Here is a 23,341-nt window from a genome sequence, read left to right as displayed (position 1 = left end):
GAACGGATGCCTTAATATGTCATCTATGTCTGCATGCCGTTGGCATAAATCGTAGCTTGATTAAGAGTCAACAATCAGTTCAACAATATGGCACTCAAAGCCTGTGGTACTGTGGCTTAGTAGGTTAAAGTGCCTGCCTAGTAAGCAGGAGATCCTGGGTTCAAATCCCAGCAGTACCTGATGCAGGACCCTTCTCCTGTTTCAAGAGCAATGCCTTCCACCCCTTTGTTACAGAAAGTAGTCAACACCAGCAAGCCTAGATTGCTGAGTGCTATGCCTGCATGGAATTTGGAAGAATCTGAGCTGAAACACCTTCCCTTCTTATGAGCTGGGCTCTGTGGCGCAAAGGATAGTGCATTGGACTTCTAGGTGCAGCATTGGTGCTATTCAAAGGTTGTGGGTTCAAGTCCCCCCAGAGTCATGGGTCTGGCTTGTTAATTTTTTCTATACAAGAGAGGGTATCCTGTTGAATATGGCAATTCCCTGCTCTCCATCTTAGATGGAATGCTTTGTTGGCCCCAGTTGAAAACAACGTCATCAAGTTCCCCATGTTTCTACTCATTTGTCCAAAATGACACTGAAGCTGTGCTAAATTTCAATGCCTTCCACCCCTTTGTTGCAGAAAGTAGTAAACACCAGCAAGCCTTGATTGCTAAGTGCTATGCCTGCCTGGAATTTGGAAGAATCTGAGCTGAAACACCTTCTCTTCTTATGAACTGGGCTCTGTGGCGCAAAGGATAGCGCATTGGACTTCTAGGTGCAGCATTGGAGCTATTCAAAGGTTGTGGGTTCAAGTCCCTCCAGAGTCATGGGTCTGGCTTGTTAGTTTTTTCTATACAAGAGAGGGTATCCTGTTGAATATGGCAATTCCCTGCTCTCCATCTTAGATGGAATGCTTTGTTGGCCCCAGTTGAAAACAACGTCATCAAGTTCCCCATGTTTCTACTCATTTGTCCAAAATGACACTGAAGCTGTGCTAAATTTCAATTCCTTTAAAATACCCATGACTTGGATTCATGCCATGATTTGTGCTCACACATTCAAACCCCAAACTAGCATTCTGCTTAGAAAATATTCGAAACATGTGCTGAGTACCCTCAGAACAATTACTGTCAACAGAATTTTGGTGATATGTTTGTAAAGACTATGGGTGGAGATCAGATAGTATATTTGATCTGCTGTGGCTTGTGTGCTGTTTGTGTCTAAATATCTTGAGCTATGTTTGTGGTTTATCATAGGTTGAGGATCCTCAAATTCCTCAAACCAGCGGTAGGAGCAGCATTCTGGCAGGAACAACATATATCCATATGCCAGATCAGCATCTGTGCAGGATGCCTATGTCTAGGCTACTTTAGATGGAGCTAAGGTCTTCAAAGGAGGATCTGCAGGAACAGGGTTGGTGACCACTGGTCTGGGCTATCTTTTTCTGAATCTGACACCACAGACTGTGCATTTCGTGGCTGGTTGAACGGATGCCTTAATATGTCATCTATGTCTGCATGCCGTTGGCATAAATCGTAGCTTGATTAAGAGTCGACAATCAGTTCAACAATATGGCACTCGCAGCCTGTGGTACTGTGGCCTGCATAGTAAGCAGGAGATCCTGGGTTCAAATCCCAGCAGTACCTGATGCAGGACCCTCCTCCTGTTTCAAGAGCAATGCCTTCCACCCCTTTGTTACAGAAAGTAGTAAACACCAGCAAGCCTAGATTGCTGAGTGCTATGCCTGCATGGAATTTGGAAGAATCTGAGCTGAAACACCTTCCCTTCTTATGAACTGGGCTCTGTGGTGCAAAGGATAGTGCATTGGACTTCTAGATGCAGCATTGGAGCTATTCAAAGGTTGTGGGTTCAAGTCCCTACAGAGTCATGGGTCTGGCTTGTTAGTTTTTTCTATACAAGAGAGGGTATCCTGTTGAATATGGCAATTCCCTGCTCTCCATCTTAGATGGAATGCTTTGTTGGCCCCAGTTGAAAACAACGTCATCAAGTTCCCCATGTTTCTACTCATTTGTCCAAAATGACACTGAAGCTGTGCTAAATTTCAATGCCTTCCACCCCTTTGTTGCAGAAAGTAGTAAACACCAGCAAGCCTTGATTGCTAAGTGCTATGCCTGCCTGGAATTTGGAAGAATCTGAGCTGAAACACCTTCCCTTCTTATGAACTGGGCTCTGTGGCGCAAAGGATAGCGCATTGGACTTCTAGGTGCAGCATTGGAGCTATTCAAAGGTTGTGGGTTCAAGTCCCTCTAGAGTCATGGGTCTGGCTTGTTAGTTTTTTCTATACAAGAGAGGGAATCCTGTTGAATATGGCAATTCCCTGCTCTCCATCTTAGATGGAATGCTTTGTTGGCCCCAGTTGAAAACAACGTCATCAAGTTCCCCATGTTTCTACTCATTTGTCCAAAATGACACTGAAGCTGTGCTAAATTTCAATTCCTTTAAAATACCCATGACTTGGATTCATGCCATGATTTGTGCTCACACATTCAAACCCCAAACTAGCATTCTGCTTAGAAAATATTCGAAACATGTGCTGAGTACCCTCAGAACAATTACTGTCGACAGAATTTTGGTGATATGTTTGTAAAGACTATGGGTGGAGATCAGATAGTATATTTGATCTGCTGTGGCTTGTGTGCTGTTTGTGTCTAAATATCTTGAGCTATGTTTGTGGTTTATCATAGGATGAGGATCCTCACATTCCTCAAACCAGCGGTAGGAGCAGCATTCTGGCAGGAACAACATATATCCATATGCCAGATCAGCATCTGTGCAGGATGCCTATGTCTAGGCTACTTTAGATGGAGCTAAGGTCTTCAAAGGAGGATCTCCAGGAACAGGGTTGGTGACCACTGGTCTGGGCTATCTTTTTCTGAATCTGACACCACAGACTGTGCATTTCGTGGCTGGTTGAACGGATGCCTTAATATGTCATCTATGTCTGCATGCCGTTGGCATAAATCGTAGCTTGATTAAGAGTCAACAATCAGTTCAACAATATGGCACTCAAAGCCTGTGGCACTGTGGCTTAGTTGGTTAAAGTGCCTGCCTAGTAAGCAGGAGATCCTGGGTTCAAATCCCAGCAGTACCTGATGCAGGACCTTTCTTCTGTTTCAAGAGCAATGCCTTCCACCCCTTTGTTACAGAAAGTAGTAAACACCAGCAAGCCTAGATTGCTGAGTGCTATGCCTGCATGGAATTTGGAAGAATCTGAGCTGAAACACCTTCCTTTCTTACGAACTGGGCTCTGTGGTGCAAAGGATAGCGCATTGGACTTCTAGGCGCAGCATTGGAGCTATTCAAAGGTTGTGGGTTCAAGTCCCTCTAGAGTCATGGGTCTGGCTTGTTAATTTTTTCTATACAAGAGAGGGTATCCTGTTGAATATGGCAATTCCCTGCTCTCCATCTTAGATGGAATGCTTTGTTGGCCCCAGTTGAAAACAACGTCATCAAGTTCCCCATGTTTCTACTCATTTGTCCAAAATGACACTGAAGCTGTGCTGAATTTCAATTCCTTTAAAATACCCATGACTTGGATTCATGCCATGATTTGTGCTCACACATTCAAACCCCAAACTAGCATTCTGCTTAGAAAATATTCGAAACATGTGCTGAGTACCCTCAGAACAATTACTGTCAACAGAATTTTGGTGATATGTTTGTAAAGACTATGGGTGGAGATCAGATAGTATATTTGATCTGCTGTGGCTTGTGTGCTGTTTGTGTCTAAATATCTTGAGCTATGTTTGTGGTTTATCATAGGTTGAGGATCCTCACATTCCTCAAACCAGCGGTAGGAGCAGCATTCTGGCAGGAACAACATATATCCATATGCCAGATCAGCATCTGTGCAGGATGCCTATGTCTAGGCTACTTTAGATGGAGCTAAGGTCTTCAAAGGAGGATCTCCAGGAACAGGGTTGGTGACCACTGGTCTGGGCTATCTTTTTCTGAATCTGACACCACAGACTGTGCATTTCGTGGCTGGTTGAACGGATGCCTTAATATGTCATCTATGTCTGCATGCCGTTGGCATAAATCGTAGCTTGATTAAGAGTCAACAATCAGTTCAACAATATGGCACTCGCAGCCTGTGGTACTGTGGCTTAGTTGGTTAAAGTGCCTGCCTCGTAAGCAGGAGATCCTGGGTTCAAATCCCAGCAGTACCTGATGCAGGACCTTCCTTCTGTTTCAAGAGCAATACCTTCCACCCCTTTGTTACAGAAAGTAGTAAACACCAGCAAGCCTTGATTGCTAAGTGCTATGCCTGCCTGGAATTTGGAAGAATCTGAGCTGAAACACCTTCCCTTCTTATGAACTGGGCTCTGTGGCGCAAAGGATAGCGCATTGGACTTCTAGGTGCAGCATTGGAGCTATTCAAAGGTTGTGGGTTCAAGTCCCTCCAGAGTCATGGGTCTAGCTTGTTAGTTTTTTCTATACAAGAGAGGGTATCCTGTTGAATATGGCAATTCCCTGCTCTCCATCTTAGATGGAATGCTTTGTTGGCCCCAGTTGAAAACAACGTCATCAAGTTCCCCATGTTTCTACTCATTTGTCCAAAATGACACTGAAGCTGTGCTGAATTTCAATGCCTTCCACCCCTTTGTTGCAGAAAGTAGTAAACACCAGCAAGCCTTGATTGCTAAGTGCTATGCCTGCCTGGAATTTGGAAGAATCTGAGCTGAAACACCTTCCCTTCTTACGAACTGGGCTCTGTGGCGCAAAGGATAGCGCATTGGACTTCTAGGTGCAGCATTGGAGCTATGCAAAGGTTGTGGGTTCAAGTCCCTCCAGAGTCATGGGTCTGGCTTGTTAGTTTTTTCTATACAAGAGAGGGTATCCTGTTGAATATGGCAATTCCCTGCTCTCCATCTTAGATGGAATGCTTTGTTGGCCCCAGTTGAAAACAACGTCATCAAGTTCCCCATGTTTCTACTCATTTGTCCAAAATGACACTGAAGCTGTGCTAAATTTCAATTCCTTTAAAATACCCATGACTTGGATTCATGCCATGATTTGTGCTCACACATTCAAACCCCAAACTAGCATTCTGCTTAGAAAATATTCGAAACATGTGCTGAGTACCCTCAGAACAATTACTGTCAACAGAATTTTGGTGATATGTTTGTAAAGACTATGGGTGGAGATCAGATAGTATATTTGATCTGCTGTGGCTTGTGTGCTGTTTGTGTCTAAATATCTTGAGCTATGTTTGTGGTTTATCATAGGTTGAGGATCCTCACATTCCTCAAACCAGCGGTAGGAGCAGCATTCTGGCAGGAACAACATATATCCATATGCCAGATCAGCATCTGTGCAGGATGCCTATGTCTAGGCTACTTTAGATGGAGCTAAGGTCTTCAAAGGAGGATCTCCAGGAACAGGGTTGGTGACCACTGGTCTGGGCTATCTTTTTCTGAATCTGACACCACAGACTGTGCATTTCGTGGCTGGTTGAACGGATGCCTTAATATGTCATCTATGTCTGCATGCCGTTGGCATAAATCGTAGCTTGATTAAGAGTCAACAATCAGTTCAACAATATGGCACTCAAATCCTGTGGTACTGTGGCTTAGTTGGTTAAAGTGCCTGCCTAGTAAGCAGGAGATCCTGGGTTCAAATCCCAGCAGTACCTGATGCAGGACCCTTCTCCTGTTTCAAGAGCAATGCCTTCCACCCCTTTGTTACAGAAAGTAGTAAACACCAGCAAGCCTAGATTGCTGAGTGCTATGCCTGCATGGAATTTGGAAGAATCTGAGCTGAAACACCTTCCTTTCTTAGGAACTGGGCTCTGTGGTGCAAAGGATAGTGCATTGGACTTCTAGGTGCAGCATTGGAGTTATTCAAAGGTTGTGGGTTCAAGTCCCTCTAGAGTCATGGGTCTGGCTTGTTAGCTTTTTCTATACAAGAGAGGGTATCCTGTTGAATATGGCAATTCCCTGCTCTCCATCTTAGATGGAATGCTTTGTTGGCCCCAGTTGAAAACAACGTCATCAAGTTCCCCATGTTTCTACTCATTTGTCCAAAATGACACTGAAGCTGTGCTAAATTTCAATGCCTTCCACCCCTTTGTTGCAGAAAGTAGTAAACACCAGCAAGCCTTGATTGGTAAGTGCTATGCCTGCCTGGAATTTGGAAGAATCTGAGCTGAAACACCTTCCTTTCTTAGGAACTGGGCTCTGTGGCGCAAAGGATAGCGCATTGGACTTCTAGGTGCAGCATTGGAGCTATTCAAAGGTTGTGGGTTCAAGTCCCTCCAGAGTCATGGGTCTGGCTTGTTAGTTTTTTCTATACAAGAGAGGGTATCCTGTTGAATATGGCAATTCCCTGCTCTCCATCTTAGATGGAATGCTTTGTTGGCCCCAGTTGAAAACAACGTCATCAAGTTCCCCATGTTTCTACTCATTTGTCCAAAATGACACTGAAGCTGTGCTAAATTTCAATTCCTTTAAAATACCCATTACTTGGATTCATGCCATGATTTGTGCTCACACATTCAAACCCCAAACTAGCATTCTGCTTAGAAAATATTCGAAACATGTGCTGAGTACCCTCAGAACAATTACTGTCGACAGAATTTTGGTGATATGTTTGTAAAGACTATGGGCGGAGATCAGATAGTATATTTGATCTGCTGTGGCTTGTGTGCTGTTTGTGTCTAAATATCTTGAGCTATGTTTGTGGTTTATCATAGGTTGAGGATCCTCACATTCCTCAAACCAGCGGTAGGAGCAGCATTCTGGCAGGAACAACATATATCCATATGCCAGATCAGCATCTGTGCAGGATGCCTATGTCTAGGCTACTTTAGATGGAGCTAAGGTCTTCAAAGGAGGATCTCCAGGAACAGGGTTGGTGACCACTGGTCTGGGCTATCTTTTTCTGAATCTGACACCACAGACTGTGCATTTCGTGGCTGGTTGAACGGATGCCTTAATATGTCATCTATGTCTGCATGCCGTTGGCATAAATCGTAGCTTGATTAAGAGTCAACAATCAGTTCAACAATATGGCACTCAAACCTTGTGGTACTGTGGCTTAGTTGGTTAAAGTGCCTGCCTAATAAGCAGGAGATCCTGGGTTCAAATCCCAGCAGTACCTGATGCAGGACCCTCCTTCTGTTTCAAGAGCAATTCCTTCCACCCCTTTGTTACAGAAAGTAGTAAACACTTGGAAGAATCTGAGCTGAAACACCTTCCTTCTTATGAACTGGGCTCTGTGGTGCAAAGGATAGTGCATTGGACTTCTAGGTGCAGCATTGGAGCTATTCAAAGGTTGTGGGTTCAAGTCCCTCTAGAGTCATGGGTCTGGCTTGTTTGTTTTTCTATACAAGAGAGGGTATCCTGTTGAATATGGCAATTCCCTGCTCTCCATCTTAGATGGAATGCTTTGTTGGCCCCAGTTGAAAACAACGTCATCAAGTTCCCCATGTTTCTACTCATTTGTCCAAAATGACACTGAAGCTGTGCTAAATTTCAATTCCTTTAAAATACCCATGACTTGGATTCATGCCATGATTTGTGCTCACACATTCAAACCCCAAACTAGCATTCTGCTTAGAAAATATTCGAAACATGTGCTGAGTACCCTCAGAACAATTACTGTCAACAGAATTTTGGTGATATGTTTGTAAAGACTATGGGTGGAGATCAGATAGTATATTTGATCTGCTGTGGCTTGTGTGCTGTTTGTGTCTAAATATCTTGAGCTATGTTTGTGGTTTATCATAGGTTGAGGATCCTCAAATTCCTCAAACCAGCGGTAGGAGCAGCATTCTGGCAGGAACAACATATATCCATATGCCAGATGAGCATCTGTGCAGGATGCCTATGTCTAGGCTACTTTAGATGGAGCTAAGGTCTTCAAAGGAGGATCTCCAGGAACAGGGTTGGTGACCACTGGTCTGGGCTATCTTTTTCTGAATCTGACACCACAGACTGTGCATTTCGTGGCTGGTTGAACGGATGCCTTAATATGTCATCCATGTCTGCATGCCGTTGGCATAAATCGTAGCTTGATTAAGAGTCAACAATCAGTTCAACAATATGGCACTTGCAGCCTGTGGTACTGTGGCTTAGTTGGCTAAAGTGCCTACCTAGTAAGCAGGAGATCCTGGCTTCAAATCCCAGCAGTACCTGATACAGGACCCTTCTCCTGTTTCAAGAGCAATGCCTTCCACCCCTTTGTTACAGAAAGTAGTAAACACCAGCAAGCCTAGATTTCTGAGTGCTATGCCTGCATGGAATTTGGAAGAATCTGAGCTGAAACACCTTCCCTTCATATTAACTGGGTTCTGTGGTGCAAAGGATAGTGCATTGGAGTTCTAGATGCAGCATTGGAGCTATTCAAAGATTGTGGGTTCAAGTCCCTCCAGAGTCATGGGTCTGGCTTGTTATTTTTTTCTATACAAGAGAGGGTATCCTGTTGAATATGGCAATTCCCTGCTCTCCATCTTAGATGGAATGCTTTGTTGGCCCCAGTTGAAAACAACGTCATCAAGTTCCCCATGTTTCTACTCATTTGTCCAAAATGACACTGAAGCTGTGCTAAATTTCAATGCCTTCCACCCCTTTGTTGCAGAAAGTAGTAAACACCAGCAAGCCTTGATTGCTAAGTGCTATGCCTGCCTGGAATTTGGAAGAATCTGAGCTGAAACACCTTCCCTTCTTATGAACTGGGCTCTGTGGCGCAAAGGATAGCGCATTGGACTTCTAGGTGCAGCATTGGAGCTATTCAAAGGTTGTGGGTTCAAGTCCCTCTAGAGTCATGGGTCTGGCTTGTTAGTTTTTTCTATACAAGAGAGGGAATCCTGTTGAATATGGCAATTCCCTGCTCTCCATCTTAGATGGAATGCTTTGTTGGCCCCAGTTGAAAACAACGTCATCAAGTTCCCCATGTTTCTACTCATTTGTCCAAAATGACACTGAAGCTGTGCTAAATTTCAATTCCTTTAAAATACCCATGACTTGGATTCATGCCATGATTTGTGCTCACACATTCAAACCCCAAACTAGCATTCTGCTTAGAAAATATTCGAAACATGTGCTGAGTACCCTCAGAACAATTACTGTCAACAGAATTTTGGTGATATGTTTGTAAAGACTATGGGTGGAGATCAGATAGTATATTTGATCTGCTGTGGCTTGTGTGCTGTTTGTGTCTAAATATCTTGTGCTATGTTTGTGGTTTATCATAGGTTGAGGATCCTCAAATTCCTCAAACCAGCGGTAGGAGCAGCATTCTGGCAGGAACAACATATATCCATATGCCAGATGAGCATCTGTGCAGGATGCCTATGTCTAGGCTACTTTAGATGGAGCTAAGGTCTTCAAAGGAGGATCTCCAGGAACAGGGTTGGTGACCACTGGTCTGGGCTATCTTTTTCTGAATCTGACACCACAGACTGTGCATTTCGTGGCTGGTTGAACGGATGCCTTAATATGTCATCTATGTCTGCATGCCGTTGGCATAAATCGTAGCTTGATTAAGAGTCAACAATCAGTTCAACAATATGGCACTAGCAGCCTGTGGTACTGTGGCTTAGTTGGTTAAAGTGCCTGCCTAGTAAGCAGGAGATCCTGGGTTCAAATCCCAGCAGTACCTGATGCAGGACCCTTCTTCTGTTTCAAGAGCAATGCCTTCCACCCCTTTGTTACAGAAAGTAGTAAACACCAGCAAGCCTAGATTGCTGAGTGCTATGCCTGCATGGAATTTGGAAGAATCTGAGCTGAAACACCTTCCCTTCTTATGAACTGGGCTCTGTGGCGCAAAGGATAGTGCATTGGACTTCTAGGTGCAGCATTGGAGCTATTCAAAGGTTGTGGGTTCAAGTCCCTCCAGAGTCATGGGTCTGGCTTGTTAGTTTTTTCTATACAAGAGAGGGTATCCTGTTGAATATGGCAATTCCCTGCTCTCCATCTTAGATGGAATGCTTTGTTGGCCCCAGTTGAAAACAACGTCATCAAGTTCCCCATGTTTCTACTCATTTGTCCAAAATGACACTGAAGCTGTGCTAAATTTCAATTCCTTTAAAATACCCATGACTTGGATTCATGCCATGATTTGTGCTCACACATTCAAACCCCAAACTAGCATTCTGCTTAGAAAATATTCGAAACATGTGCTGAGTACCCTCAGAACAATTACTGTCAACAGAATTTTGGTGATATGTTTGTAAAGACTATGGGTGGAGATCAGATAGTATATTTGATCTGCTGTGGCTTATGTGCTGTTTGTGTCTAAATATCTTGAGCTATGTTTGTGGTTTATCATAGGTTGAGGATCCTCACATTCCTCAAACCAGCGGTAGGAGCAGCATTCTGGCAGGAACAACATATATCCATATGCCAGATCAGCATCTGTGCAGGATGCCTATGTCTAGGCTACTTTAGATGGAGCTAAGGTCTTCAAAGGAGGATCTCCAGGAACAGGGTTGGTGACCACTGGTCTGGGCTATCTTTTTCTGAATCTGACACCACAGACTGTGCATTTCGTGGCTGGTTGAACGGATGCCTTAATATGTCATCTATGTCTGCATGCCGTTGGCATAAATCGTAGCTTGATTAAGAGTCAACAATCAGTTCAACAATATGGCACTCAAACCCTGTGGTACTGTGACTTAGTTGGTTAAAGTGCCTGCCTCGTAAGCAGGAGATCCTGGGTTCAAATCCCAGCAGTACCTGATGCAGGACCTTCCTTCTGTTTCAAGAGCAATACCTTCCACCCCTTTGTTACAGAAAGTAGTAAACACCAGCAAGCCTAGATTGCTGAGTCCTATGGAATTTGGAAGAATCTGAGCTGAAACACCTTCCCTTCTTACGAACTGGGCTCTGTGGTGCAAAGGATAGTGCATTGGCGTTCTAGATGCAGCATTGGAGCTATTCAAAGGTTGTGGGTTCAAGTCCCTCCAGAGTCATGGGTCTAGCTTGTTAGTTTTTTCTATACAAGAGAGGGTATCCTGTTGAATATGGCAATTCCCTGCTCTCCATCTTAGATGGAATGCTTTGTTGGCCCCAGTTGAAAACAACGTCATCAAGTTCCCCATGTTTCTACTCATTTGCCCAAAATGACAATGAAGCTGTGCTAAATTTCAATGCCTTCCACCCCTTTGTTGCAGAAAGTAGTAAACACCAGCAAGCCTTGATTGCTAAGTGCTATGCCTGCCTGGAATTTGGAAGAATCTGAGCTGAAACACCTTCCCTTCTTATGAACTGGGCTCTGTGGTGCAAAGGATAGTGCATTGGACTTCTAGGTGCAGCATTGGAGCTATTCAAAGGTTGTGGGTTCAAGTCCCTCTAGAGTCATGGGTCTGGCTTGTTAGTTTTTTCTATACAAGAGAGGGTATCCTGTTGAATATGGCAATTCCCTGCTCTCCATCTTAGATGGAATGCTTTGTTGGCCCCAGTTGAAAACAACGTCATCAAGTTCCCCATGTTTCTACTCATTTGTCCAAAATGACACTGAAGCTGTGCTAAATTTCAATTCCTTTAAAATACCCATGACTTGGATTCATGCCATGATTTGTGCTCACACATTCAAACCCCAAACTAGCATTCTGCTTAGAAAATATTCGAAACATGTGCTGAGTACCCTCAGAACAATTACTGTCAACAGAATTTTGGTGATATGTTTGTAAAGACTATGGGTGGAGATCAGATAGTATATTTGATCTGCTGTGGCTTGTGTGCTGTTTGTGTCTAAATATCTTGAGCTATGTTTGTGGTTTATCATAGGTTGAGGATCCTCAAATTCCTCAAACCAGCGGTAGGAGCAGCATTCTGGCAGGAACAACATATATCCATATGCCAGATGAGCATCTGTGCAGGATGCCTATGTCTAGGCTACTTTAGATGGAGCTAAGGTCTTCAAAGGAGGATCTCCAGGAACAGGGTTGGTGACCACTGGTCTGGGCTATCTTTTTCTGAATCTGACACCACAGACTGTGCATTTCGTGGCTGGTTGAACGGATGCCTTAATATGTCATCTATGTCTGCATGCCGTTGGCATAAATCGTAGCTTGATTAAGAGTCAACAATCAGTTCAACAATATGGCACTCACAGCCTGTGGTACTGTGGCTTAGTTGGTTAAAGTGCCTGCCTAGTAAGCAGGAGATCCTGGGTTCAAATCCCAGCAGTACCTGATGCAGGACCCTTCTTCTGTTTCAAGAGCAATGCCTTCCACCCCTTTGTTACAGAAAGTAGTAAACACCAGCAAGCCTAGATTGCTGAGTGCTATGCCTGCATGGAATTTGGAAGAATCTGAGCTGAAACACCTTCCCTTCTTATGAACTGGGCTCTGTGGCGCAAAGGATAGTGCATTGGACTTCTAGGTGCAGCATTGGAGCTATTCAAAGGTTGTGGGTTCAAGTCCCTCCAGAGTCATGGGTCTGGCTTGTTAGTTTTTTCTATACAAGAGAGGGTATCCTGTTGAATATGGCAATTCCCTGCTCTCCATCTTAGATGGAATGCTTTGTTGGCCCCAGTTGAAAACAACGTCATCAAGTTCCCCATGTTTCTACTCATTTGTCCAAAATGACACTGAAGCTGTGCTAAATTTCAATTCCTTTAAAATACCCATGACTTGGATTCATGCCATGATTTGTGCTCACACATTCAAACCCCAAACTAGCATTCTGCTTAGAAAATATTCGAAACATGTGCTGAGTACCCTCAGAACAATTACTGTCAACAGAATTTTGGTGATATGTTTGTAAAGACTATGGGTGGAGATCAGATAGTATATTTGATCTGCTGTGGCTTATGTGCTGTTTGTGTCTAAATATCTTGAGCTATGTTTGTGGTTTATCATAGGTTGAGGATCCTCACATTCCTCAAACCAGCGGTAGGAGCAGCATTCTGGCAGGAACAACATATATCCATATGCCAGATCAGCATCTGTGCAGGATGCCTATGTCTAGGCTACTTTAGATGGAGCTAAGGTCTTCAAAGGAGGATCTCCAGGAACAGGGTTGGTGACCACTGGTCTGGGCTATCTTTTTCTGAATCTGACACCACAGACTGTGCATTTCGTGGCTGGTTGAACGGATGCCTTAATATGTCATCTATGTCTGCATGCCGTTGGCATAAATCGTAGCTTGATTAAGAGTCAACAATCAGTTCAACAATATGGCACTCAAACCCTGTGGTACTGTGACTTAGTTGGTTAAAGTGCCTGCCTCGTAAGCAGGAGATCCTGGGTTCAAATCCCAGCAGTACCTGATGCAGGACCTTCCTTCTGTTTCAAGAGCAATACCTTCCACCCCTTTGTTACAGAAAGTAGTAAACACCAGCAAGCCTAGATTGCTGAGTCCTATGGAATTTGGAAGAATCTGAGCTGAAACACCTTCCCTTCTTACGAACTGGGCTCTGTGGTGCAAAGGATAGTGCATTGGAGTTCTAGATGCAGCATTGGAGCTATTCAAAGGTTGTGGGTTCAAGTCCCTCCAGAGTCATGGGTCTAGCTTGTTAGTTTTTTCTATACAAGAGAGGGTATCCTGTTGAATATGGCAATTCCCTGCTCTCCATCTTAGATGGAATGCTTTGTTGGCCCCAGTTGAAAACAACGTCATCAAGTTCCCCATGTTTCTACTCATTTGCCCAAAATGACAATGAAGCTGTGCTAAATTTCAATGCCTTCCACCCCTTTGTTGCAGAAAGTAGTAAACACCAGCAAGCCTTGATTGCTAAGTGCTATGCCTGCCTGGAATTTGGAAGAATCTGAGCTGAAACACCTTCCCTTCTTACGAACTGGGCTCTGTGGCGCAAAGGATAGCGCATTGGACTTCTAGGTGCAGCTTTGGAGCTATGCAAAGGTTGTGGGTTCAAGTCCCTCCAGAGTCATGGGTCTGGCTTGTTAGTTTTTTCTATACAAGAGAGGGTATCCTGTTGAATATGGCAATTCCCTGCTCTCCATCTTAGATGGAATGCTTTGTTGGCCCCAGTTGAAAACAACGTCATCAAGTTCCCCATGTTTCTACTCATTTGTCCAAAATGACACTGAAGCTGTGCTAAATTTCAATTCCTTTAAAATACCCATGACTTGGATTCATGCCATGATTTGTGCTCACACATTCAAACCCCAAACTAGCATTCTGCTTAGAAAATATTCGAAACATGTGCTGAGTACCCTCAGAATAATTACTGTCAACAGAATTTTGGTGATATGTTTGTAAAGACTATGGGTGGAGATCAGATAGTATATTTGATCTGCTGTGGCTTGTGTGCTGTTTGTGTCTAAATATCTTGAGCTATGTTTGTGGTTTATCATAGGTTGAGGATCCTCACATTCCTCAAACCAGCGGTAGGAGCTGCATTCTGGCAGGAACAACATATATCCATATGCCAGATCAGCATCTGTGCAGGATGCCTATGTCTAGGCTACTTTAGATGGAGCTAAGGTCTTCAAAGGAGGATCTCCAGGAACAGGGTTGGTGACCACTGGTCTGGGCTATCTTTTTCTGAATCTGACACCACAGACTGTGCATTTCGTGGCTGGTTGAACGGATGCCTTAATATGTCATCTATGTCTGCATGCCGTTGGCATAAATCGTAGCTTGATTAAGAGTCAACAATCAGTTCAACAATATGGCACTCAAAGCCTGTGGTACTGTGGCTTAGTTGGTTAAAGTGCCTGCCTCGTAAGCAGGAGATCCTGGGTTCAAATCCCAGCAGTACCTGATGCAGGACCCTTCTCCTGTTTCAAGAGCAATGCCTTCCACCCCTTTGTTACAGAAAGTAGTAAACACCAGCAAGCCTAGATCACTGAGTGCTATGCCTGCATGGAATTTGGAAGAATCTGAGCTGAAACACCTTCCTTTCTTAGGAACTGGGCTCTGTGGTGCAAAGGATAGTGCATTGGACTTCTAGGTGCAGCATTGGAGCTATTCAAAGGTTGTGGGTTCAAGTCCCTCTAGAGTCATGGGTCTGGCTTGTTAGTTTTTTCTATACAAGAGAGGGTATCCTGTTGAATATGGCAATTCCCTGCTCTCCATCTTAGATGGAATGCTTTGTTGGCCCCAGTTGAAAACAACGTCATCAAGTTCCCCATGTTTCTACTCATTTGTCCAAAATGACACTGAAGCTGTGCTAAATTTCAATTCCTTTAAAATACCCATGACATGGATTCATGTGTTGTGGATTAAAATGACATGAAATAAACATGAGGGAGATCTAGTATGAGAAATATGTAATTTTATTGAAAATTCACAGGACTGGTGGGTGCGTAATCTTGAGGAGAGCGGTAGGGGGAAGAAAAAGGGGTGTGTCCTGGGGACATGGGAGAGTCAGCAAAGGTGAAATAAGGAGACCACTGAGAGTACGGCGGACTGACAGGTGAGAAGAGGGAAGAATGGTCAGAGCCCAGATCAGAGAAGGTCCTCAGACTGAAAGCTGGAGGGAGGGTCTGTCTGTGTAGAGGCGTCAATACACACATTCACGGGGTGGATTCTGTATTTGAGAGGGGGGGGGGGAGCCCCGCATTTCCATTTCCAGAGGGGGTGCTGCGAAGAATGTTAAGTAGCACCATGATGTCAGCAGTGAGATGCGCGAGCTGATAGTGAGTGTTCAGATCCAAATCCAGCCCCTCCAGTAAAGGAGAGAAGAAAAAATGACGACGGGCACCTAGACACACAGAAGCGGTATTAGGCGGATATTGACAAATTGGATTCACACTTTAAGATCTTTTAAGAGTAACACACTGTGGTTTATTAGTCACAGAGAAGTATAAGAGCTGAGGAGTGCAAACACACACACTCGTACAGTCAAGGGCAGGCGTGCAGACATAACACACACACACACTCTCTCTGTCTCTCTCTCTCTCTCTCTCTCTCTCACACACACACACAACATTATAACTTCATAAGAATAATAAAAAGGAGTATTAAGATATTATAAGGGTAATATAAAGAGTAGTAGGATATGTAGGATATTAGAAGGGTAATATAATGATATTATGAAGTAGGAAGTACAGTAAACCAATTGCAAGCAGTATAACTATATATAAAATAGAGATATAGAGCAAATATGAAATTAAATTATAAACCAGAAATACAGAAAAATGTAAAAGAAACTTACTCATAATTCAGATGGTGAAGATTCTTGTCTCGCAAGGAAGGGTCAGACAACGGAGGCCTTAATTTTAAGAGAAAACCATGAGGAGCCATTTATAAGGGTAGCTGAGTCAAGCTGCCCCCGCGAGATAATAATGAGACCAAGGTCTCTCTAAATTGTTTTGTCTCTCTCCCACTTTCAATCCTAATGGTAGTCAGAAAAGTCCTCTTTCAAAACATAATGGTAAATTTGATAAGCCTCTTTCAAAACATAATGGTAATGTAGATGAGCTCTTTTTTAACCCTATTGGTATTGATATCATAGTCTTTCTAAAATATATTGGTTATCTACTGTGTAAATACAGTATAAATACTGGAGCTTGAGCTCCAGGTGTCAGATAACTTCTGAGAATTCTCATCGGTGTGGATCTCGTGTGGTGGAATGGAACCAAAAAATCTGGACCCTTGCTTCTTCTCACTCACGGCTGGTGTCTTTTTTTCTATCTCCAACTGGGTTCACAGATGTGAGTATTTGCTTGTATGTTGAATTTTAAGTCTTTTGGGGTAATAGGCTAAATTTGGGCCAGCACATGCCATAATTTGTGCTCACACACGCAAATCCCAAACTAGCATTCTGCTTAGAAAATATTAGAAATATGTGCTGAGTACCCTCAGAGCAATTACTGTCAACAGAATTTTGGTGATATGTTTGTAAAGACTATGGCTGGAAATCAGATAGTATATTTGATCTGCTGTGACTTGTGTGCTGTTTGTGTCTAAATATCTTGACCTATGTTTGTGGTTTATCATAGGTTGAGGATCCTCACATTCCTCAAACCTGCGGTAGGAGCAGCATTTTGGCACTACCAACATATATGCATATGCCAGATCAGCATCTGTGTAGGATGCCTATGTCTCGGCTACTTTAGATGGAGCTAAGGTCTTCAAAGGAGGATCTCCAGGAACAGGGCTGGTGACCACTGGTCTGGGCTATCTTTTTCTGAATCTGACACCACAGAATGTGCGTTTCGTTTCTGGTTGTGCCCAATTATAAGGCAAAGTGTATTTCTTAGCTTAATTTTATTGGTCTCATTTGATCCTGTTCATTTCACATGTTTAAAAAGAAAAAAAATTATTTGTCATTCTCATGGGAAATGATCAGAGTGCAGTTATTAGGCAACTAAATTATAAATCATGTTATTATTCACATATTTATTCTTCAGTCTTAAAGTATTATTTAACAAATAACTAACAATAAATAACAACAATCAAAAAGCAATGTTTTCCCTTTAAAACTATTCAGTGGTCAACATAACCACCCTTCTTTTCAGTAACTGCCATGAGCCTTCCATCCACTGAATCAGTTTTAGCTGAGACAGCCACCACATCCTCCCAAATGCTTTTCAAACAGGTGAATTGTCTTCCTTCACTGTAAATCTCACTTGAAAATGGTCCAGAAGGTCTCCATAGGATTTAAGTCAGGTGAGGAAGAGGGCCAGGTCATCATTCTGTTATCTTTGATACCTTTTCTGGCAAGCCAAGCAGTACCTCCTGCATAAACATCATGGCCTTCCTGAATGCTGCTGACTTCTTCCTGTACCCCTATTGAAGAAAATTCCCTTTAGAAACTGGCAGTGAGTTTGGGCGTTGTCCATGTTCTACCTGAAAAGGTTCAAATAGTTAATTGTTCATGAGATCAGCCCATAGCAGTAGCCCTACTTCACCTTGCTGGTGCCACACTCGAACTGGTCCTCTGTGCCCATTAGTGATCCAAACATGGGCCCACCCATTTGGTCCATCTAGAGCAGTAGTCACCAACCTTCTTCCTTGAGATCTACCTACCTGCAGGTTTCTTCTCCAACCAAAATCTAACACACCTGTTTTTGTTGATCAAGAACTTCTTAAGGCAATGATTAGATGGTCAGGTGGGCACGATTATGGTTGGAGCTAAAGTCTTCAGGAAGGTACAACTTCTTGAACAGGGTTGGCGATCAGTGATCTAGAGTCATTAACACTTTATCTCCCCATAAACCTTTGGGAAATCAGTCTTGAGGTATTTCTTGGCCTAGTCATTCAGCTTGTGAGCCTTAGTCAGTGGAGTTCGTGTTTCAGCCTTCTGTACTGTAGCCATGTCTCTGAGAACTTGACACCTTGGACACTCCTGGAAGGTTGCAGTTCTGAAATATTGTGGCACTGGAGGCTAAGGTGTTCCTGATAACCTCACATTTTACGTCTTTTACAGGCAACTTTTCTTCTCCGCATGTTTTTTGCGACCCTGTTGACTAGTCATAAAGCGTTTGATTGTCCAGGGGTCACGCCTCAACATTTTTGCTATCGTCAGTGTGCTGCATCCCTCTGATTATGGAATTTTATATTTATATATATATATATATATATATATATATATATATATATATATATATATATATAAATCTTTACTTTTCAATCTCAGTTAAATCCATTTTTTGGCCCATTTCCCTGAGACAAGCTGCCTAATAATTATGCACAGGGTGTTGATCACTTTAAGCCACACCCTCCCTCATTAAACAGTTAAACTTCACCTAAAAATAATTATACCCAGTTAGCATTTAGGTTTATATGGTTAAAGAGTTGGATAATATGCATAAAAGTAGCGATCAGATCATAATACTGACTTTCCTAATAATTGTGCATGCAGTGTATAGAGGAGGATATGATGATAGAAGAGTTATCATTAGGAAATTCTACCCAAACAGGTAATCGCATAAGCTCAAGGGTCACTTTAATTACATTTCAATTGTAGTATAAACCTTATGTGCTATGATGAGCTGATTTTCGGGAAGCTCCAACATCAGAAAACAAAAACAAAAAAACCATATGCAGTAAACAAGTTTTTTATTTGTAAGTGTTTATTTTAATATTAGACATAAAATTTAACTTAAAATAGTAAATAAGAGGATTAGAAAAACATTGTGTTAAGTATTTAAGATGTGACAACCACAAAAAAAATAATTATGATCTTATATGAAATAAAAGTTGAAAATACATACATTCAGTCACGAAAACAGTGTTGAAGGCACAACTTGAGGAAAGTTCAGAGATTGCTTTTTTTCCTTTTTTTTTTTTTTTTAAAAAAGCTTTTCTTTACAAGATTTTCATACACAGTAACAGGAGATAATTTCAAGTTGGTACAGAATTTTGTAATGCTTCACAGAAACAGTCACTTAGCATGGACCTTAAAAAAAAGAAGTCACTTCATTTTGGACGCGTCTTGTGTATTATTTTTTTTTTTTCACAAATAAAAATAAGACGACAAATTTTAATTCCTCACGTCAGTTCTGTGTGCTACATACAAGTGTGTGGTGTTTAGTTATTAAGGCACTGTTTTCTTGTTCTTTTTTAAATTTTTAAATGTTTTTTACCAAGATGCATGTATGATCAGTGATGAAGAACATTACATTTTAAATTCTTTGGCCCCATGGTTTAGTAGTTTATTTAATTAAGGAAAGACCAGCTTCCCTTCAATGGTCCAAAAGCATTATCAGGTGAAGATGCAGATCATTTGCAGACCCGTCATCACTGGGCCACTAAGATCCACTACATGGTCCTCCAGGGATACCAAGAGGATCAAATACTACTTCAGTCTTATTTTAGCTCCTTCCCTGTATTAGCAAGTGACATGTAACTTGTGAACACCAAATGGGTATTCCAATGAGAAAAAGATTTGTACCCCACTGATTCTTATGTATTTAAATTTAATTTAGACAGTATGAACGTTCTCCTTGTCACTTACTAGTGTGAATGTAGGTCAAAAACCATGGTCAAGCCCGTTGAAGTACGTTTGTATGTACAGGGTTTTACAGTAATCACCAGGCAAGCAGTAGCGCACCACTCAACCACTCTTGCCAGGGGCACTCTTGCCACTCTTTTGTGTGTGTGTGTGTGTGTGTGTGTGTGTGTATATATATATATATATATATATATATATACACATATACATATATATACATACACACATACACACACACACACACACACACACACACACACATACATACATACATACATACACACATACACACACACACACACACACACACACGCGCGCGCAATACCGTTTCAACTTTACGCAAGTGATTTGTGCAAGGATTATTAAAAAAAAAGTAAACCCTCCGTGGAATACGTGTTGTTCCCCCTTCAGGGCTGGCATGTCTAGTTGGTGGTAATTACCAAATTGGGAGAAATTCAGGGTAAAATCAAAGAGAGTTCCAAGCAGGATAAAACAATAACGTATGCAACATAGTCGTGCTCCAGTAGACAGGTCGGGAACCACTGTACAAGTCTCTGAACCACATATCATAAAAGATGTTAAAAGACCATTCAAAAGTTTGTATAGAATCAGCCTATGATCTTAGAGAGATCTAAACAGACAAGAGATCTGTTTATACTTCTTTTCTTTCAGAATTCTAGAACTGAGCTGAAACTGAGGAACCTACTGAACTATGATTGAATCAGTGCAGGATTTAAATGACTAATGAAGGACCATATGGATTCTAATACTTCTATTCCAGCGTACAATCTTTTTACATCTTCCTCAGGGATCAGTAGAAATGGCTCATTTTTGTCTCAATATGGCACAATGTTTTTTCTAGCCCGTCCCTGGAATTTTCTTGTTTCACTACAAACCATGGATTGAGCAAAACCCAAGAAATCGGCTACAGAATCACAGATTCCTGTTAGTCAAGCATCTAAAAACACAAGTCTAGGATGGTCCAGGTCTTAGATGATGCTGTGCTGGACCATCAGCAGTCCTGAACGCTGCTGATACTGCTTCTCCTTTGCCGATGCAATCTTCCCACTGAGATCCACTGGTGTCTCCAGGAAATTTACAAGTACCTGCTCGGTCAGCAGTGAGGCCAAAATCTGCTCAAAACTCACCGTCCAATCAATTTCTGCCTCCGACATGCTTTCTCTCGCAGAAGCAGAAACCATGGTTGTTTGGTCCAATTCCTTTGGTTTGGCTCCCTTGTTCCGGGCCTCACCAATCTGCAGTACTAAACTGGTGACCACAGCAATGGCTTGGAAGAGTTCATTTTCACCGGGGACGCCATGGAACATGCTGCACAGCGTCTTGCAAAACTGGACAAACTCTCGCTGTTGGAGGAAAAAAAAAGTCACTTTCCTTTTGTCATCTGTCAGTTTAAAAAAAAGCTGTGTGGAAGAGTAGCTTTCTCTTGCTGCCTGCTGCACCAGCTGGACACAAGTTCTATTATAGCCTAGTCTGAACATACAGCAAATATATTCGAGTTCACAAACTAATAAAAAAAAATTACAGTTGCACCAAATGACAGTTTTCAGTTATAACCGTAAGTTATAACTCCAAACTTACACCTACAACATAGTAGGTGCAAGACTGTATACTAAACTAGTTTATAATTCTGTTCAAAGGTGAACAATGTGGTCAGGTGCAGAGTGAAAATCTGTTTAGTTTTCTTCATATTTTGTAATAGGAACTCTTCAAATAAGTAGTCATATGGTATATGGTGAATGGACAATTACAGTCAAGGCTAAAGATATTGAATCTCACTTTTTTTTTTGTAGCATTTCATGCTACCATGTGTTTCTTTTTGTAAAGTCAATTAGGGCATCTGCTTTGTCCAGAAATAATTTTAAAACAAATAGGTTTAGAGACAGATTAATTTGTGCTTTACTTCACTATATCAAAATTCTAGTGAGTAAAATGTTTACATGCACCAAGTGGACTGTCTCTTTAAACAGTCTGGAAGATTTCATACATTTATGTAATGACTTTTAGAAGCTTCTGACTGGAGAAACATAATTATCATAATTAAGAGTTAACTGGGAGTGTATTTGTGGTTGTATTTAAAGACCAGTGCATTTTTTGCTCTTGATACCATGGGAAAATACAACCAACAGGGAAGGAGCAAATAACTGAAGGTACCACGAGCATCTGTATAAACTGTAATTTGTAAATGGTATGCAAATATAGAAACCTTAGGACCACAAAGACACGGCACAAATTAACTCCCAGGGATGAATTAAATCTGGTCTGATAGTTTCAACTGAATCCCAAGACAACATGAGTTGGAGGCATCAGGTACTAAAGTATGTACATCCATTAGAGAGTCCTACATCTCCATGGCCTGAAAGACTGTCACACAAGAAGAAGCCTATACATCAAGACCAGCATAAAAAAGCCAGACTGAAGTATTATGGTGATCAGCAGCCTTTTGGAGGAGTGTTCTCTGTTTAGATGAAAAACGATTTGGCAATTTGACCATAATGATCAGTGCTATGTGTGGAGGAAAAACAGAGTGGCTTTTTATCCGAATAACCCCATACCAAATGTGAAGCAGCAGGGTGGCAGCATAATCTAGGAATGCTGAAGCAACACCTCAAGACATCATCCAGAAAAGAAAAACTTGGTCACAACTGAGTCTTTCAGATGGCAATTTGGCAATTCTTGGCAATTTGGAAATGCCAATCAGCCTACAATGCATGTCTTCTGCTTGGCTGGAGAAAACCAGAGTACCCGGGGGAAATCCCTGAAGCAAGGGGAGAACATGCAAACTCGCCGCACAAAGGGCGGAGGTGGGAATGGAACCCCCAACTCCAGATGTGCGAGGCAAACCACTCGGTGCCTGTCTCTTATTTTTATATTTTGAAACGTTCTCTTATGGAAAAAAAAGTAGATACTCCAATTGAAGAAATGTATGATAACATGAAATGTGTGGAGTTGTGAAAAATTGAGTTTGAATATCTTTAGCCTAGGAGAAATACAGTTTCTGTAACAGAACATTAAAAAATGGGAGAGATAATAAGACAACAAATGGTCTCATTTTATATCAGCAGGTGTGGCCAGCTATTTCCTCGGGTAGCGCAAAATGTCATCAAACCAAGATACTGACAAGGGAGTATACACCACAAAATATTAAAAAACTTTACCATAAATGTAATTCATGTAAATGTACATTTATATGATCAAATGCATATTATGTTACCAGGCCTTACTTATTAGTCATTGTCTATGGATTATTACTAAAATGCTGCTGAATTTGTAGCATGTGAGGTCAAACAGCAGAAAAGAACAGGAACATACCGGTATAACATGTAAGAGAGGATCCTTTTGATGATGACCTTGAAGTACTTACAGTATCTCACAAAAGTGAGTACACCCCTCACATTTTTGTAAATATTTGATTATATCTTTTCATGTGACAACACTGAAGAAATGACACTTTGCTACAGTGTAAAGTAGTGAGTGTACAGCTTGTGTAACAGTGTAAATTTGC

The 23,341-nt window shown here is 42.0% G+C and overlaps 1 protein-coding gene and 14 non-coding genes across 16 annotated transcripts in view; 14 read left to right on the top strand and 1 right to left on the bottom strand.

Moving 5' to 3' along the window:
- The first annotated feature begins 105 nt into the window (after positions 1 to 105).
- On the top strand, positions 106 to 179 carry trnat-agu (transfer RNA threonine (anticodon AGU)). The gene has a single exon. It is a non-coding gene; the product is annotated as a tRNA-Thr (tRNA).
- A 540-nt stretch (positions 180 to 719) lies between these two features.
- On the top strand, positions 720 to 809 carry trnar-ucu (transfer RNA arginine (anticodon UCU)). The gene is given in 2 exon segments: positions 720 to 756; positions 774 to 809. It is a non-coding gene; the product is annotated as a tRNA-Arg (tRNA).
- Positions 810 to 3,020: 2,211 nt separating this feature from the next.
- trnat-agu (transfer RNA threonine (anticodon AGU)) lies at positions 3,021 to 3,094 on the top strand. Its single transcript has one exon. It is a non-coding gene; the product is annotated as a tRNA-Thr (tRNA).
- A 1,004-nt stretch (positions 3,095 to 4,098) lies between these two features.
- Positions 4,099 to 4,172, top strand: trnat-cgu (transfer RNA threonine (anticodon CGU)). Its single transcript has one exon. It is a non-coding gene; the product is annotated as a tRNA-Thr (tRNA).
- Positions 4,173 to 4,324: 152 nt separating this feature from the next.
- On the top strand, positions 4,325 to 4,414 carry trnar-ucu (transfer RNA arginine (anticodon UCU)). The gene is given in 2 exon segments: positions 4,325 to 4,361; positions 4,379 to 4,414. It is a non-coding gene; the product is annotated as a tRNA-Arg (tRNA).
- A 1,150-nt stretch (positions 4,415 to 5,564) lies between these two features.
- Positions 5,565 to 5,638, top strand: trnat-agu (transfer RNA threonine (anticodon AGU)). The gene has a single exon. It is a non-coding gene; the product is annotated as a tRNA-Thr (tRNA).
- A 540-nt stretch (positions 5,639 to 6,178) lies between these two features.
- trnar-ucu (transfer RNA arginine (anticodon UCU)) lies at positions 6,179 to 6,268 on the top strand. Its single transcript is given in 2 exon segments — positions 6,179 to 6,215; positions 6,233 to 6,268. It is a non-coding gene; the product is annotated as a tRNA-Arg (tRNA).
- Positions 6,269 to 7,030: 762 nt separating this feature from the next.
- Positions 7,031 to 7,104, top strand: trnai-aau (transfer RNA isoleucine (anticodon AAU)). Its single transcript has one exon. It is a non-coding gene; the product is annotated as a tRNA-Ile (tRNA).
- A 962-nt stretch (positions 7,105 to 8,066) lies between these two features.
- trnat-agu (transfer RNA threonine (anticodon AGU)) lies at positions 8,067 to 8,140 on the top strand. Its single transcript has one exon. It is a non-coding gene; the product is annotated as a tRNA-Thr (tRNA).
- Positions 8,141 to 9,532: 1,392 nt separating this feature from the next.
- On the top strand, positions 9,533 to 9,606 carry trnat-agu (transfer RNA threonine (anticodon AGU)). Its single transcript has one exon. It is a non-coding gene; the product is annotated as a tRNA-Thr (tRNA).
- A 1,004-nt stretch (positions 9,607 to 10,610) lies between these two features.
- Positions 10,611 to 10,684, top strand: trnat-cgu (transfer RNA threonine (anticodon CGU)). The gene has a single exon. It is a non-coding gene; the product is annotated as a tRNA-Thr (tRNA).
- A 1,384-nt stretch (positions 10,685 to 12,068) lies between these two features.
- trnat-agu (transfer RNA threonine (anticodon AGU)) lies at positions 12,069 to 12,142 on the top strand. The gene has a single exon. It is a non-coding gene; the product is annotated as a tRNA-Thr (tRNA).
- Positions 12,143 to 13,146: 1,004 nt separating this feature from the next.
- On the top strand, positions 13,147 to 13,220 carry trnat-cgu (transfer RNA threonine (anticodon CGU)). Its single transcript has one exon. It is a non-coding gene; the product is annotated as a tRNA-Thr (tRNA).
- Positions 13,221 to 14,604: 1,384 nt separating this feature from the next.
- On the top strand, positions 14,605 to 14,678 carry trnat-cgu (transfer RNA threonine (anticodon CGU)). Its single transcript has one exon. It is a non-coding gene; the product is annotated as a tRNA-Thr (tRNA).
- Positions 14,679 to 20,053: 5,375 nt separating this feature from the next.
- LOC128608554 (TBC1 domain family member 8) overlaps positions 20,054 to 23,341 on the bottom strand; it is a 35,432-nt gene continuing 32,144 nt past the window's right edge. For both annotated transcript variants that reach the window (XM_053626360.1, XM_053626361.1), the window contains one exon: positions 20,054 to 21,182. In XM_053626360.1, the coding sequence (XP_053482335.1) occupies positions 20,808 to 21,182 (375 nt within the window). In that variant the 3' untranslated portion in view covers positions 20,054 to 20,807. The remainder of the gene's footprint in view (positions 21,183 to 23,341) is intronic.

Source organism: Ictalurus furcatus, chromosome 6 (genome assembly GCF_023375685.1).
Source record: "Ictalurus furcatus strain D&B chromosome 6, Billie_1.0, whole genome shotgun sequence".
NCBI classification, from domain to species: Eukaryota; Metazoa; Chordata; class Actinopteri; order Siluriformes; family Ictaluridae; genus Ictalurus; species Ictalurus furcatus.
Note: the sequence above shows the minus strand (reverse complement) of the source record. Positions and strands in the feature narration are given on the sequence as shown.